Source organism: Solea senegalensis, linkage group LG3 (assembly GCF_019176455.1).
Source record: "Solea senegalensis isolate Sse05_10M linkage group LG3, IFAPA_SoseM_1, whole genome shotgun sequence".
NCBI lineage: Eukaryota > Metazoa > Chordata > Actinopteri > Pleuronectiformes > Soleidae > Solea > Solea senegalensis.
This window is the reverse complement of record NC_058023.1, coordinates 902,492-917,302: the sequence shown is the minus strand read 5'-3', so window position 1 is coordinate 917,302 and position 14,811 is coordinate 902,492. Positions and strand designations below refer to the sequence as shown.

The 14,811-nt window shown below is 43.3% G+C and overlaps 1 protein-coding gene across 4 annotated transcripts in view; it reads left to right on the top strand.

Annotated features, from left to right (window-relative positions):
- col4a6 (collagen, type IV, alpha 6) overlaps window positions 1-14,811 on the top strand; it is a 72,484-nt gene that overhangs the window by 52,498 nt on the left and 5,175 nt on the right. The window contains exons 13-41 of one of the 4 annotated variants that reach the window (XM_044020369.1): window positions 365-454; window positions 1,025-1,078; window positions 1,201-1,263; window positions 1,373-1,417; window positions 1,785-1,838; window positions 1,967-2,036; window positions 2,254-2,355; window positions 2,432-2,590; window positions 2,948-2,992; window positions 4,599-4,694; window positions 4,861-5,018; window positions 5,110-5,292; window positions 5,691-5,874; window positions 7,006-7,050; window positions 9,617-9,688; window positions 10,468-10,575; window positions 10,718-10,936; window positions 11,025-11,183; window positions 11,439-11,447; window positions 12,687-12,857; window positions 12,952-13,095; window positions 13,184-13,306; window positions 13,453-13,634; window positions 13,712-13,775; window positions 13,899-13,973; window positions 14,137-14,244; window positions 14,335-14,442; window positions 14,525-14,596; window positions 14,686-14,805. In XM_044020369.1, coding sequence (XP_043876304.1) covers window positions 365-454; window positions 1,025-1,078; window positions 1,201-1,263; window positions 1,373-1,417; window positions 1,785-1,838; window positions 1,967-2,036; window positions 2,254-2,355; window positions 2,432-2,590; window positions 2,948-2,992; window positions 4,599-4,694; window positions 4,861-5,018; window positions 5,110-5,292; window positions 5,691-5,874; window positions 7,006-7,050; window positions 9,617-9,688; window positions 10,468-10,575; window positions 10,718-10,936; window positions 11,025-11,183; window positions 11,439-11,447; window positions 12,687-12,857; window positions 12,952-13,095; window positions 13,184-13,306; window positions 13,453-13,634; window positions 13,712-13,775; window positions 13,899-13,973; window positions 14,137-14,244; window positions 14,335-14,442; window positions 14,525-14,596; window positions 14,686-14,805 — 3,082 coding nt within the window. The remainder of the gene's footprint in view (window positions 1-364; window positions 455-1,024; window positions 1,079-1,200; window positions 1,264-1,372; window positions 1,418-1,784; window positions 1,839-1,966; window positions 2,037-2,253; window positions 2,356-2,431; window positions 2,591-2,947; window positions 2,993-4,598; window positions 4,695-4,860; window positions 5,019-5,109; window positions 5,293-5,690; window positions 5,875-7,005; window positions 7,051-9,616; window positions 9,689-10,467; window positions 10,576-10,717; window positions 10,937-11,024; window positions 11,184-11,438; window positions 11,448-12,686; window positions 12,858-12,951; window positions 13,096-13,183; window positions 13,307-13,452; window positions 13,635-13,711; window positions 13,776-13,898; window positions 13,974-14,136; window positions 14,245-14,334; window positions 14,443-14,524; window positions 14,597-14,685; window positions 14,806-14,811) is intronic. The other 3 variants (XM_044020371.1, XM_044020372.1, XM_044020370.1) reach the window with 3 other exon arrangements.

Genomic DNA, 14,811 nt, shown 5'->3' with positions numbered 1-14,811 from the left:
TGTTTATATACATAAATGTTGAATTTACTTAATAGAGTTACTTTACTTTTACGGACAGGATCGTAACATAAGTCATTTAAGTCAGGTCCTGACGTGGTCTGCGTGTTTCTGCTAAGCTACTGGGCTAACAGGACACGACTGTTCTCCAGTGACCTCGCTTACGTTGAAGGGAACAAAGACAGCAAAGTTCAGTTTAAGGCAGAGAAAATGAATCCGGTGTAATGATTGAATAACACCAACAGGTTTCAACCTCACACAGTATTGATATTATATTTGGTATGTTCTCTTGTCCCATCATTACTTCCTTCCTTTCCCCCTCCTGTTTGGCTAATGGTTTGTTTGTTGTGTGTATCTCGGACTTCAGGGCGACGTGGGTCTTCCTGGTCCAAGTGGAACCCCCGGTGACGGATCGCTGAGAAGTGAACAAACGCTCACTATCTACAAAGGAGATAGGGTAAAAGAAAAAAAGAGGAGAGGAGCTAGCTCAGAGTCTGGCTACTCTAGCTGTTAGCTGTTAGCAGCTAACGGCTTTGTTGCTTCATCTTGTGCTACAAAAAACACTGTAAAGCATTGTTATTTGATTGTCTTACAACATATTAGTAGTCGGACAATTGCTGTGTCATGATATTATCATTATTGTGGGACATAATATTATATCACAAGCTAAGTGTAAGGTGCTAAGCTAAAAGTTTTTTTTCCGTCATACAGTTTAAGCTCGACTCCACTTGAATCTACTGGGTTTCTTTTTTGTTTTTTGCTCCATTGGGGATGGTACCTGGTACCTGATACCTGATACCTGGTACCTGGTACCTGGTACCTGGTACCTGGTACCTGATACCTGGTACCTGGTGCTAGAGCAGGTACCAAAACTTGGTACTTTTTAACTGTAGTAGTACTATGATAGTACAGACTACTCGTCTTGCAAGTGTAATTTAGGGTCACTTAGATTCCACATGTAAAGGTGAGTATGTGATCCTTCATAATTTAAAGTGAACTCATTGCTGTCTCTGTCCTTCCTGCGCAGGGAGAACCTGGTCCGAAGGGGGTCAGAGGATTCGACGGAACCCCCGGAGCACCTGTAAGTGCTGTTTGAATTCAATTTCACTGAAATACCTTCTTTTTTTAGTCCTTTTTTAAATTGTTTCCCTTTTACTCTGGATCGGAGACATTGTTTATTTTTATTTTTATCTTTATTTTCAGGGACCTTTTGGTTACAGTGGTGAATATGGAGAAAAGGGCCTTCCTGGATACCCCGGTGCAAGAGTAAGAGCAAACTGACTGTAGCATTTGTAGTGTTCCAATCCTTTGTGTTTAAATATGACATTTGCTCCTCCTCTTCCTCTGTGGTGATTTTTGTGATTCCACCAAACAGGGTCTTCCAGGTTTTAACGGTCCACCTGGCGCCCAAGGAAGCAGGGTAGGCATCGTAATATGAACACAGATGTTTATTAGTACTGAAACATTTAGAAAATGTAGATTAGTACATACACAAGTATTTGAAGTAAAAAAAAACCTTCCTGAAATACTACTTAAACTTAAAAAAAAAGTTTTTCCAACCATTTTCTTACATAGAGATTTTTAGTGTCATATATATTTATATTTCCTTTTGAAATGAAGTGAAGTTGAAGTATTTAGTTGCATGAAATATAAATACTCAAGAATGTGTTGTTTGTGTAGTATTTAGACCTCATGTCACCCCAGACATGAATTTTTATACTTATATGTATGTATATTTTAAAATGATAAGTGAAAATTTCAAACTAATATTTTTTCTTCTGATGCAGGGATTCAGAGGGGATCCGGGTTTCTCTGGTCAACCAGGATACATCGGACCCAAGGTAAAATAAAATAGTGTGTGTTTGTGTTTATCTATATACATATATATATATATATATATATATATATATATATATATATCACTTTCCTTAACGTGATGTTTTTCTTCCTGAATTTGTGTGTCCTTTAGGGCGACCAAGGAGACCCCGGACAACCTGGACCTCCAACCTACATTAGTGAGCAGGGCACATCTGTTCAAGGTAACACACAGTTATTGACTGAAGTGGATTTCCCAAAAAAGAAATCACTTAAAAATAAAAAAGTCAAATATTCTTAAATTGATTCCAAATTTCTCGTTTTAAGGAAAAGAATCGGCCAATTGTTTTTAGCAATCTTTGCTTGGCTAACATACCTAAAACGAGCTTCTAAAGATGAAAACCCACTTATTGAGTTTATTGATCTATCGTTTGGCTGCAGGGCAACGTGGTGACCCGGGTTATAATGGTCTGCCCGGTGCCCGAGGTGATCAGGGACCTCCAGGGTTGCCAGGACAGCCAGGTCGACCAGGAGAAGTGCTGGGTAAGTGTCAGTGAGTCTTTTTTAATCAGAATCCACTCAGTTTTACGTGACCTGTCGATTGATCTCCTCTGAACAGATTCCACAGGTCGTGGTGGCTCTCGAGGTTTCCCCGGGACCCCCGGCCCAAAGGGAGAGAAAGGCAACCGGGGCGCAACACCGTACGGATCTGAAGGACTCCCAGGCTTTCCAGGACTCCCTGGAGCCATCGGGCCTCCTGGACCTCCAGGCCCCACCAGTATGTTCACACAAAATCCACTAAAAAAAAGCTCTGAGATAAGAAGCGGGTTCCACGTCACAGTCGATTGTGTATTTCTGCAAACCGCAGACCTGCACCAGCTCACGTTTTAATGAGACACAATATTTCTACTTATTCATCAACGTGATGGTCATGGTTATTCCTGGTTTCCTGGTTATTTTTTTACTGCTTTCCAGTCATGGTCCCAGTGAAGACATCTCAGTTGCAGTGTTCCTGAAGTTGACCAGATTTTAAAACATTCAAGCAGATTACCGTTAAAATACCACAACCAGGTGAAGCTAGGAGCTAAACGCAGACATTAAACCACAATGGCTGACTGACTTTATGTCCTCCAAGGCTTGACTGGTGATCCCTGCGTCATCTATCCTGTCTTGCCCAAAGGTCAGTCAAAAACAGGTATCCTAGGCAGCCATATTGCTATGACCGCCATGGCAATACTTGAAAACCAGCGGCAAACGCCCAACACAACTTTCAGCAGGCAATAACCTGGCTGCCGTCGGTGCTTTGTCTGTTTGGGTTGCGGTGGTAAGTATCGCTGAGGAGAGCGCAGGCGAGGGTCTCTGAACTCTGAGCTGCTGCTGCTGCTGCTGCTTTCGCCTGCTCTCAACAGAATTCACTGATTTTACATGGACGTTAATGCTTGGCAGTGTTCGCTACAGGGATCTTTTTTTTGGATTTTATGTTGTTGGCACCAACACAACGAACGAAGGAAGAGAATGACGCTAACTGGCGCTAACTGGCGCTAACTGGCGCTAGCTGACGCTAACTGTTTCAAATCTTTGGAGGATAAAGATTGTGAGATATTGTGAGCACAAAATTTCAAGTATCAACCATGAAGGAATTCTTTCAAATTTGGTAGAAATGTTCACTGACATCCAAGGATTAAATCCCTAGGTAATGGTGGTCAATGCTATTTGAATTTAGCGATTTATCCCCGACAAACATCAGAGAAAAACGTTCAAACTTTTCTTCAGATTTGGTAGAAACGTTTACTTGTGTTTAAGGAGCTCGTTAGACAGTCAAAGTTTGAGCTCACTGTGACCTCACCAAACAAGGTTCCTCCGAAGAAACGTGATATTGAACAACTGCCTCCAAGAAATCCTTTCAAAATTGGTACAAACGCTCACTCGGACTCACGCGTGACCAGAATTTATTGGGCCGTCGTCAAAGTCGGCGCAACCTTAAGATATCGAAGATTGAGGTCGCTGTAACCGCCTTGCAATCACCTGTTTCACCTCCAGGGAGACCTTTGAATCTGGTGCAAACTCAAAAATGGACAGATTTGAATTTGGTGGTCAGAGGTCAAACGTCAAGGTCATATTGAGCTCATGTTATTACCAACATGGTGTGGCACAAACATTGTTAGGGGAACACAGATTTTGGAGGTTATGGGTCACAGTGACAGTGAATTTTAGAACGTTTCAAACCCTACTTTTAAGTACGATGATGAAGTTTTTACCTTAAAAATGGACTTTTATTATGAAGTGTGTTGAGCCGTTTATTCCCTTTGTGTGTGTTGGTGCCAAACTGCAACACGCTCCGCATGCTGCTTCTGCCAAGTAGCTCTGGGCCATTATAGTCAATGTAAAATCACTGAATTCATGCTGTTCCAATAGTTTTAATATGGACAAAAAAAAGCAACAAGAACAAAAAACAAACGACTAAATGCTTTATTTTTTTAAGTCACTAAAAAAATAAGCGTCTGTCATCTTGCAACAGCAGCTGGAAATGTTCTGTCAGATGTGACAAACAAACACACGGTGCAAACTAACCCTGGTTTCACACCATGACCACAAGCTGTGTTTGCTCTGTGCTGCGTTCAATGAGGCTGAAAAACGTCAAGTTCTGAGACCAAACAAAAAAAAAAAAAAACGTCAGTAATTTATGTTCAGCTTCTGATCAAAGTGTGAAATCAAACAAAAAAAACACAGTGTTGGAGGATCATCCTTGAGTCAACGCGGTCTAACTTGTGTGTGTGTGTGTGCAGGTTATCCCCAAGGTGGCATCAATAATTACCCGGGACAGCCTGGGTTGCCAGGTGCCAGAGGACCACCAGGAGACACTGGATTCCAAGGCCTCACAGGTTACACACTCGTCTTATTTATTGTATTTTTATCGCTTTTTTTTTGGCTTGATTGCGTTAAAGGCATAGTTTGGTTTTTGCTCCCCTGCTAAGAACCAACGCAACCCTTTATCTTCATCGTCTAGCCCTCTGTCCTCCTCTCCTCATTGGTTCTCTCGTCCTGCAGGTGACCCTGGTGACTGTGCATGTCTTGGGGGCGGGACCTCGGGGCAGACGGGGGTGCGCGGACCCCCCGGACCTGACGGCAGACCTGGATACCCGGGACCAAAGGGAGAGGGTGGTGACCCTGGTACTCCTGGATACGGCGGCGGTCAGGGATCTCCTGTGAGTCTGACCTTCAGCAGCATCTGAGCTCCACACGTAAACTGTGATGTTTAAAGGGTTAATGCGATGTGCCGTCCCCCCCGGGCTCCAGGGTCGGCGCGGTGATCCGGGCGTGTTTGGTCGTAAAGGAGAGAAGGGGACGTCGTACTATCCTAACCTGGGTTTGGGTGTGAAAGGAGAGCGTGGGAATCCTGGACTGAGAGGACCAAACGGAGAAACAGGAAAACCCGGCAGAGACGGACTGCCCGGATTCCCCGGATCCCCCGGACCCCCGGTGTGTGATGACATCACACAACTTAAATGACCCTTCAGTTTTTTCATGGAACGATTTAAATTGACCCTTTCTTTTCCATTCCTTTACTCTTTCTCCTCTTTCCTTTTATCCATTCCTTGTTTCCTCTGCTCTATTCTATTTTCCTTTCCTTTTTCCTAACCTCTCATTTCCTTTCCCTTCACTTTGGTGTTTCCTTTCCTTACCCTTCCTCTTTTACTTTCCTTCCCTCCTCCTTTCTCTTGCTCATTCCCTCCTTACTTCCCTCCTTCCTTCCTTCCTTCCTCCGTGTCTCTTTCTCTCCTTGTCTTTCACATTGTTTTCCTCCTTTCATTTCCTCTCCCTCCCTTCCTTTCCTCTTCCCTGTCCTTGTCTCTCCTTGTTTCCTTTCCTTCCTCCAGGGTGACGGTGGTTACGGCACAGTGGGAGAGAAAGGTTTCCCAGGATTCCCGGGGTCTAAAGGTCGCTCCGGTGGGCCCGGCGAGCCTGGACCTGGTTACGCCGGAACCCCCGGCTTTCGCGGTGAACCTGGAGAGCCTGGGATACCTGGGTTACCGGGGCAACCGGGCTTACCTGGACCCAGAGGTAAGTGATGACGAGGACTAAGAAGTGTGTGTGTGTGCATGCGGTGTGTGTGTGTATGCGTGTGCGGTGGTGTGTGTGTGTGTGTGTGTGTGTGTGTGCGTGCGTGCGTGCGTGCGTGCGTGCGTGCGTGCGTGCGTGCGTGTGTAATGACACATTTTCTCCGCAGGTTGAAAACTTGACCAAAATAATCCATCTCATCCCGTTACTGTTCATCCTCCATACCCTGTAGTTGCCATGGTAACGTCATCCTAACATCCTGAACCAGAGCTTCACAAACTTCAAACTTTGTTTTTTTTAATCCCTGTCGTCTGTGGCCAATGAAAACTCTGGTCTAATCCAGATTAGACGACAGTGAGGTCCAGGACGTGAAGGGATTTTCAGCCTCCTGACCTTTAACCTCGACTGCAGCAGCTGAAGCTGTAACTCCACGATTAATGGTCTCCATTAATGAGCTTCAACACTTGCTCCTCCTGCAGCCAATAATCTATAATCTATAATCCGATGATGATGACTGTGCTTCTTTAGTCTCAGAGAAGGTTTGATGAAGATTAATGGGACATGTGGGTGTTTCTATGGCGACAGAGTTCAGCACTCCTTTTTTTAAGTGAATTATTCTGTTCTTTCTATTTATTTTACTGCAAAAATAAAATTGCAGAAATGGGCTTTAACTCTGTCACCATCACCTTCTCTCCTAATCTCATCCCTCTCTTCTCCTCTGAGATTAAACGACACAGCTGAGTGAGTGCAGAATGTGACGCTGAAGCTTACACCACTGATTCATTTTTGCTTTTAATACCGAGGTTATTGTGTCTCGCAGGAACCGAGAGAGAGGGAGAGAGACTGGTCATGTGATCAGCGTCTCACTCACTCGTTCCTGTCGAGGACAATAATCCGTTTTTAACTGAATGAGCCTTTAATTCATTGAATGAAAGTGAAGCTGATTTTGCTGAAAATCTGTTTGATGATGAAAAAGTGTTTAATGGCTTTGTCGGCGCATGCAAGTGACCCTGACTGGCTTTGTATGCTGCCACCCTCTACCTCTCTCTATCTCTCTCTACCTCTCTCTCTCTCTCTCTCTCTCCACCCACCACTGTGACCTCTGACCTCTCTTGTGCATGTGTATCTGTCCAGGTGAAAACAGCTGTGAAGGGGTTATTGACGTCGAAGAGGGAACGGGTGGGTAAATGATTTTTGTCATCCACCAGAAAAACAAAAAAAACCAAAAAAAAAACCAAATCTGTGTGTGTCAATTGACGAGCAGCTGAGTCTCTGGTGGATTCATGAAGTCTAATCAATCATTTTTCAATTGTGAACGCGGAAAATCGTTACTTTAAAATGTCGCCTGTAGCTCGCCAACGTACAGTCATAGTGATTTGTCTTGAAGTGCCACAAGGGGGAGCTGCATCTGTCCAGTCATAGCGTAGCATAACATAAGCTTTACGTGAGTAACAAAGCAAAGGTTTGCAAAAAAAGTAGATTTATCTGTTTTTACGTCCATTTGTACGTTTGTGAATTATTTCGCAGCGTTAGTAACGTGTTTGTAACAAAATTGTTCAATGTAAATTTGTTTTGTAGCAAGACCAAAAAAATTTGAAATCCTGTTTAAAACATTAATAACAAAATGTCTATCAGTCAAAATTTTGTAAAAATTTGTTTTTGTGTCATTACATTTTGCAGAATTTTTAACATCCATTTTATATTCATTACAAATTTTTGGAAATAGTTTTTTCTAACAAAGCACGGTTTTGTCAAATGTTTTGGTAAAAGAAACTTTTTGTATTATTCCATCATTTTGTACATTTTTGTTGGTCAGATAAGAAATTTTCCAACATAAAATTGTTTTGTAACAAGGCAAAATTTTGTAAAAATTTGTTTTTGTATCAATGCATTTTGCAAAATATTAACGCCCATTTTATGTTCATTACAAATTTTTTTAGCTAGTTTTTGGTAACAACATATCTCCGAAGTACAGTTTTGTAAAAGTGTTCACTTTTTGTGAATTCTTTTTTTTGTAATGTTAGTCATTAACGTTCCAAAATTTTGTTAAAAAAAATTGGTGAGAAGAAATTTTCCAATGTAAATTTTGACAACATTTTGTACATTTTTATTAACATAATTTTATTTCAAACTGGACAACGTGTTTTTGTATGATTGCATTTTGCAAAATTTTATCAACGTCATTTTGTAAATTTTTGTTCACATTCTGTGAATGATTTTTTTGTTTTGTTACATCACAAATTGTTGGTAATCTGTTAATCTGGTCATGTGATTTTTCGGAGGATACAAACCAAATGCAGGTAGATTAAAGACAGAAGGCTCCGCCCCAATTTATGCATCATGAAAACACATTCATACAATTTCAATAATATTGCGATAAACCCATCCAAAGTACAAATCTGCGATAACCTACCCTTGGACACTAGTGATCGTGTGAAATGTAATGACGGACTTGCTGTCAATCATTTGTTCATGACGGAGCTGATGGAAGCTTCTCGCTCCCTGCGTCACAGGGGTTCCATTCAGCCGCAGTCAGTGGATGATTGACAGCTCTGGCTTCGTCCTCTCCTCTTCCTCCAGTCAAAGCTGCTGAAACCTGCCGCATGTTTTCAAAGCCCTGCCTCTGCTACATGCTTTTAACCAGTGAGGGTCGAGGAGGGAGGGAGGGAGGGAGGGAGGGAGAAATGAAACCAACAATCATTTACATTACAACCTAATGTCTTAGTCCACCCATCATCTTTAATAATACGTTGATGAATTTGCTACTAACGACATTAAGCCTTCAGCTGTTCATGATTTAACTCAGATTAACACGCGTTAAAGCCGAGCGGTCATCAATGGAAGTGGAAGACAATCAAGAGGAGAGACGTTCGTGACAGAGTTTTAAAGTTTTAAAGGTGTAGTTCAGGTTTTTCAGAAGTCAGCGCCACCTGTACTGAGAGTTTAGTCACTGAACAAAAGACTCAGTCAGTTTAAGTCTACGATATCTATGTCTTTATCTCACTGTTAGACAGACTTTTTGTTTTGTTTGTAAAACCACTCACTCTCCCACACCAAACCCCATAGAGAAAATCAGTGATTTTAACATCACAGCACACAGGAGTTGTTGATCCACTGCTGCCTCCATCACTAAGTTCAAATGTCTTATTTTGTAAAATTCTGCATTCAAAAACCTACGTTCAGATTCAAGTCAGTAACATAAAGTGACCACACGAGGCAGCAGCAGACCAGCAGCTCCTGTGTCCCCGTGAGCTAAAATCACTGATTTTCTATGTGGGGTTTTGTGTTGGAGAGTGAGTGGTTTTACAAACTTCAGGTACCTGTTGGGAAAGGTCTGTCTAACAGTGAGATAAAGACGTGAACATGTTTTTGAAATATCGTAGACGTAAACTGACATAGATTTTATTCCACAAGTCTTTTGTTGAGTTTGCTAAAAATCAGTTTTTCCTTGTTCAAATAACCTGAAATATTCCTTTACCATGTTAAACAGGCCTGGTTTTTTAAATATATATATTTGTCATATGTATATTTCTCATCTATTATCATCATGTATTCATTGTTCATTCATTGTTGCCTTAATATTAGGTTTCTTTATATTATTTTCACCAGGTCTGGAAGTATTTTTTCACTTCATTAGGTATTTATTTTAGTATTGTAACAGTGTATCAGTGTTCCCTGTTTACTGTGTGTGTACTGACGTGTGTATTGATTGTGTGAGTGCTAACTTGTATGTGACTGCTACCAGGCCAAGTGCTACCTTGCACCATACCTGGTGAGATCGGAGACCCCGGATACCCCGGCATACCTGGACGACCAGGTAAAATTCATCAGAGTTTTGATTTAATGCCGTTTTCTTGTATTGTTACCGAGATGTGTGTACAGTATCGCTGTTGTCAGAAGAGCAATACTGTTCCTAACGGTGCCTGGTGTGGGAGAAAAGCCTACAAATGTACTCAAAAATCCTACGGACACCCCCTCACCTGTATGGTTTGGAACTCTGACCATATCTGGTATTAGCTGTAGTCAAGTGGACTCGCTTGAGTGGAGTGGCTTCTTCAGTTCTGGACCTTTTTCAGAACTTCTCCTGAAACAGCTCCTTAAATTGGCAGAATAGAGAAGAGCAGCCCGTGGCCAAGTGGAAAGGGAACTTGACTTGTAACCAGAAGGTCGTTGGTTCAAATCCCCACCCGGCCAAAAAGGGCTGGGGTACCCCTGAGCAAGGTACCCAACCCCCCAATGCTCTCACTCAGTGTGGCAGCCCACTGCTCCTAATTCTAGGATGGGTCAAAATGCAGAGGAATACTTTCCCTAAGGGGATTAATAAAAACTAACTTTAACTTTAATAAATGGGTGAACCTATGTGAGAACCCAGCAGGAACAATTTACAGTTTCTAGAACGTCTCCTTTCAGCCCATGTGAACTGGGGATCGGTAAACTTCTCCAATCTATATCCAAACAGTTTGATTTTCTATAATTTCCAATTATTTTATCTTTTGTTCAGGCAGCAATCATAATTTCCTGTTTTTGGACGTTTAAGGGACTACAATACATATTTGGTACAAATTGGATATTAAACTAAATCAATGCATCTGTCAGGCCCTAAAGGTCAACCAGGCCTCCCAGGAGGATCGGGACGTCCAGGGTTTGACGGAGCCAAAGGAGAGAGAGGAGATCCTGGCTTTGGAGGCCAACCTGGACCTCAAGGTAAACCCGCGTTTCCCCATCTGTCTCCGTGTCAGTCAAGGTCCAATGCAGGATAAGACTTCTGGTCGTGAATCTCGATTGGCCGGTTGAAGCTAAGCTACACCAATTTACCATGTGTCTGGACTTTGAACATCCCCTGCAGGTTTTCCTGGACCCAGAGGAGATCCTGGAGTTCCGGGTATCCCAGGACAGGGCTTTGATGGAGGCAGGGGGAAGGATGGTATCCCCGGGCGTCCTGGGGCCAAGGGCCAGCCTGGAGAGGTCCTGGGAGCCACACCTGGCTCTCCAGGAAGAAACGGCTTACCTGGAATTCCTGGAGACAAAGGCCAGCCTGGGACATCAGGAGGACCTGGATCACCTGGTGGGTCACAGTCACTGAAAAGATCATAGAGCTGAATAACAATCTCTCAAATACAAGACTTTTTTTCATGAATTTCTTTCTCTTTCAGGTTTTGATGGACGCTCAGGTGTCCCAGGGTTAAAGGGAGAGCGTGGAGTTGACGGACTTCCCGGTTACACTGGACCACCGGGGCCGCCAGGTGAGCCGACTGGTGGCATTCCCGGTCGTCCTGGAGCTCCTGGCAACAAGGGACTGAGCGGATCACCAGGTGAGGGACAAATCTGCTCTTTTACCGCACGACTTCTGATTAGTTTTATAAAAAGTTTAGACTCTGTGTTCCACATTTGACAGATCATATTTACATCTTATTGTGTGTAGTTTGATGTAAAGTGATGATGGGGCTCCCCTGTGTTCCTACCTCCTTTCTTCCACACCATCATCATCATCATCCTCTTTTCCGTCCATCTTCTCATTTATCCCTCCATCCTCTTTGTTCTTGGTGACTTGGTGTCCTTCGTTATAGGCTGCCCAGGTGAGATACTCCCTCCCCACCTTTCTATCATCCGTCAATCATCCATCCATTCTTTGCTTCGTCCCTTCACCCTCCTGCTATTCATGCATACGACCAAATGCCTTAACTGCTACCTCACTCCAAGTGTCTGCCTACTCAAAACAAATGTCCATCTCATCGTATCAGTCAATCTTGGAGTCGGTGTTGGGGTGTGAATGGAATCACGAAATCAACAAGTTATTAGATCATCGTGAAGCTTTGGCTTTCGTTAACTCATAGAGGTTGAAATCCTGACACCACATTAGCGTTGAAGCTAAAGACAGCAAAAGGGTAAAAGGTAAAAGATCCGAGGTCACTGTGACCTCACAAGACCAGGAAGTCTGTAAATCTGGAGCGAGCTGAATTCATCACACCCCCCTCACCGACTTGTTTGTAACAGGGCTGACGTAAGATGGACATTTTAGTTGTAAGACATTAAGAAAGAAATATTTTCTTAAGAAACACAAAAAAAAACGACCTGTTTTTTTGAAACTAACCCTTGTGATCCAATTGAAAATGTGTTTTATTGTTTTAATATCAGTAGTACGACAAAACTCTGCTTAACATTGTTGAGCAAACAGCTTCCTCTGCACTCTTAAAAAGGACTATTTTGATTTTCAGAACATCTCTGCCTGGGCCTGTGGATCAGTGTCAGTTTAACGACACAGTAAAAAAAAAAGATGTGTTGAAAATTTGTTTCCTTTTTAAGAATGTCAACTACTAGCGGTTAGCTTGCTGTCCTGTATAAGTGAACGACGGGCGGTTGAGCCTCACTAATTCAGTCTGAAATTGCACTTTAGTTTCTTACATATTTGAATGGAAGCGAACATTATTTTGTTTTGAAAATGGTAACATATTCAAAATTGATATGAAATCAATAAATATGTCACACTTTTATGTGTTCATTTGTATCCTCAATCTAAGTGCAATTGCAGCCTATCAAGTTCATGAATAAAGTAATGGATGGTTTTCTGCTTAATGCAAATTAAATTGTGTGTGTGTGTGTGTGTGTGTAATCATAGTAGAAATGATTGTGATGTCGCTAATGTTTCATATTCATTAATGAACTCATCGGAGGTAAGTTCATTTGCTGTAAAGCAAGGTAAGTTTGGTTTTACTGTATATAATGTATCTGATAAAGAAACAGAAACAGACAACTCTGATTCTAACAGTTCCCGACTTTTCCTCGTCCTATCATCATCATCATCTGTCAAACCACAGGTTTCCCTGGACGGAAGGGAGACAGAGGAGATCCAGGATTCCCAGGGCCTGCTGGGATGAAGGGAACCCCAGGACTACCAGGCATCCCTGGGTCACCAGGGTCAAGAGGACTCCCTGGACCTCCAGGACCAGGAACTAGAGATGGAATCCCAGGAATACCAGGAAGGAAAGGTACACTGGCTCTCTGTAGTTTCTAACATCTTTAGATAAACTCCCTTCAGTGACAAACAGCTCTGTCATTTGGATTATCTGTGGCTTTTCACAGGTGAGAGAGGCTTCCCAGGACTGACGGGTTTCCCTGGACAACCAGGACGACCTGGTAGTCCAGGATTTCCTGGAGGAAAAGGGTTCGCTGGAGGGCCTGGCAGGGATGGACGTAACGGTGGACCCGGATATCCCGGAGAGAAAGGTACAGTCAACAGTCAACATACACTCATGAGTAGAGTAACATTGTCCACAGTTGATGACTCACACTGAGCATGCATGTGTTTTTACAGGTGACCGAGGATACCCTGGCCCTCCTGGCTTGCCCGCAAGAGTTCTTCAGTCAGTCTTGGGAGTGAAGGGAGAGCCCGGTAACAATGGAGGCAACGGCCTTCCAGGCTTCCCTGGACCCAGAGGTAACACTGTCTCCTGATGCTATTTACTTCTTTATCGCTTTTGAACAGGTGCATATGTCCAACACAATAATGAGTCCAAGGCACCCAAGCCAAGGTAAAGTGAAGGATGTCACTTCAATATTTGACCTATCTGAATCTGGTTTCAGGTGACAAAGGTTTTCCAGGTCTGCCTGGTCGTCAGGGTCTGCCCGGACTTCCTGGTTTTGCTGAGCAAAGTAAAGGACAGCCAGGAGACAACGGGTTTCCAGGACGGCCAGGAGGTCCAGGCTTTCCTGGACCTAAAGGAGAGGCTGGAATCCCTGGATTCCCTGGCATTTCTGGACCAAGGGTAATTGAACATCCACATTTACACCAAACAAAGGCAAATTAAGATATTTAACTTCAACTTCTCATGACTTCTTCTAGGGTGATGATGGTCTTCCTGGTTTCCCTGGTAATAATGGAGAACCTGGTCGACCTGGTGGCAAAGGTGAGTTGAGATGTTTGTGAATACCAAAAACATCCTTCAGCGTTTTTGTTCTTATATTAAGGCTTCATATTCAACCTCATATCTCTGTGTGAGTAAATCATCATTGTGCATTTTGTTCCCCAGGAACACCTGGAGAGAGTTATGGTTATCCTGGAGGCCCAGGTGCTAAAGGCCAGCCAGGAGATAACGGCTACCCCGGTAAGACTCGCAGAGCTTGTAGATGTTGTTTTTTTTTTCAGTAGCTTTTTAAAACACATTTAAGACACTTCACTATGTATTGAAAGGTTCTATAGGTACTTTAGCAATGAGTGGCACCTCCCATCAGGAGCATTTACCTATCAGATTGATTCTTTGTCCTCAGGTGGTCGTGGTAACGATGGCATCCCTGGAGACAGCGGCCTTCCAGGAAGTCCAGGTTACTCTGGAGCAAAAGGAATTCCTGGTGAAGCAGGGCGGCCTGGTATAACAGGTGAGAGACAGCAAATGGTACAAGACCAAAGAGATGTATTGTGAATTTCAACAGAACATGCCTGAACTTAACAGTTTTTATTAATCTCAGGCTCCCCTGGTTTCCCTGGGCCAAAGGGTCAGGCTGGATACCCAGGAAGAAGAGGACAAGATGGGTCTCCTGGTTTACCTGGAGGTCCTGGAGGACCTGGAGCAAAAGGTAGAAGAAAAAAAACATTGGACAGAGGATGAAAGGAGCAGAGGCTGCAGACAGACACATTCACTGTGTTTTGTTTTTGCAGGTTTGCCTGGACCCCCCGGTTTGGATGGACTTAATGGCCTCGCTGGTCCTAAGGGCCTTCCTGGAACCCCAGGTTTGGACCGTTATGCACTAAGACACAAACCATTCTCCTTTTAGCTCAAGTTGAATTGTTCCTAAACATTTTGATGTTTTTGGGTCCAGGTGGAAGCTTAGGAGGCCGCCCTGGTCAACCTGGTTTTCCAGGGCAGAAGGGCGAGAGAGGCATCTCCTACCCAGGAGGTCCAGGAATCCCTGGAGGCAAGGGAGAGAGAGGAGATCAAGGTGAGA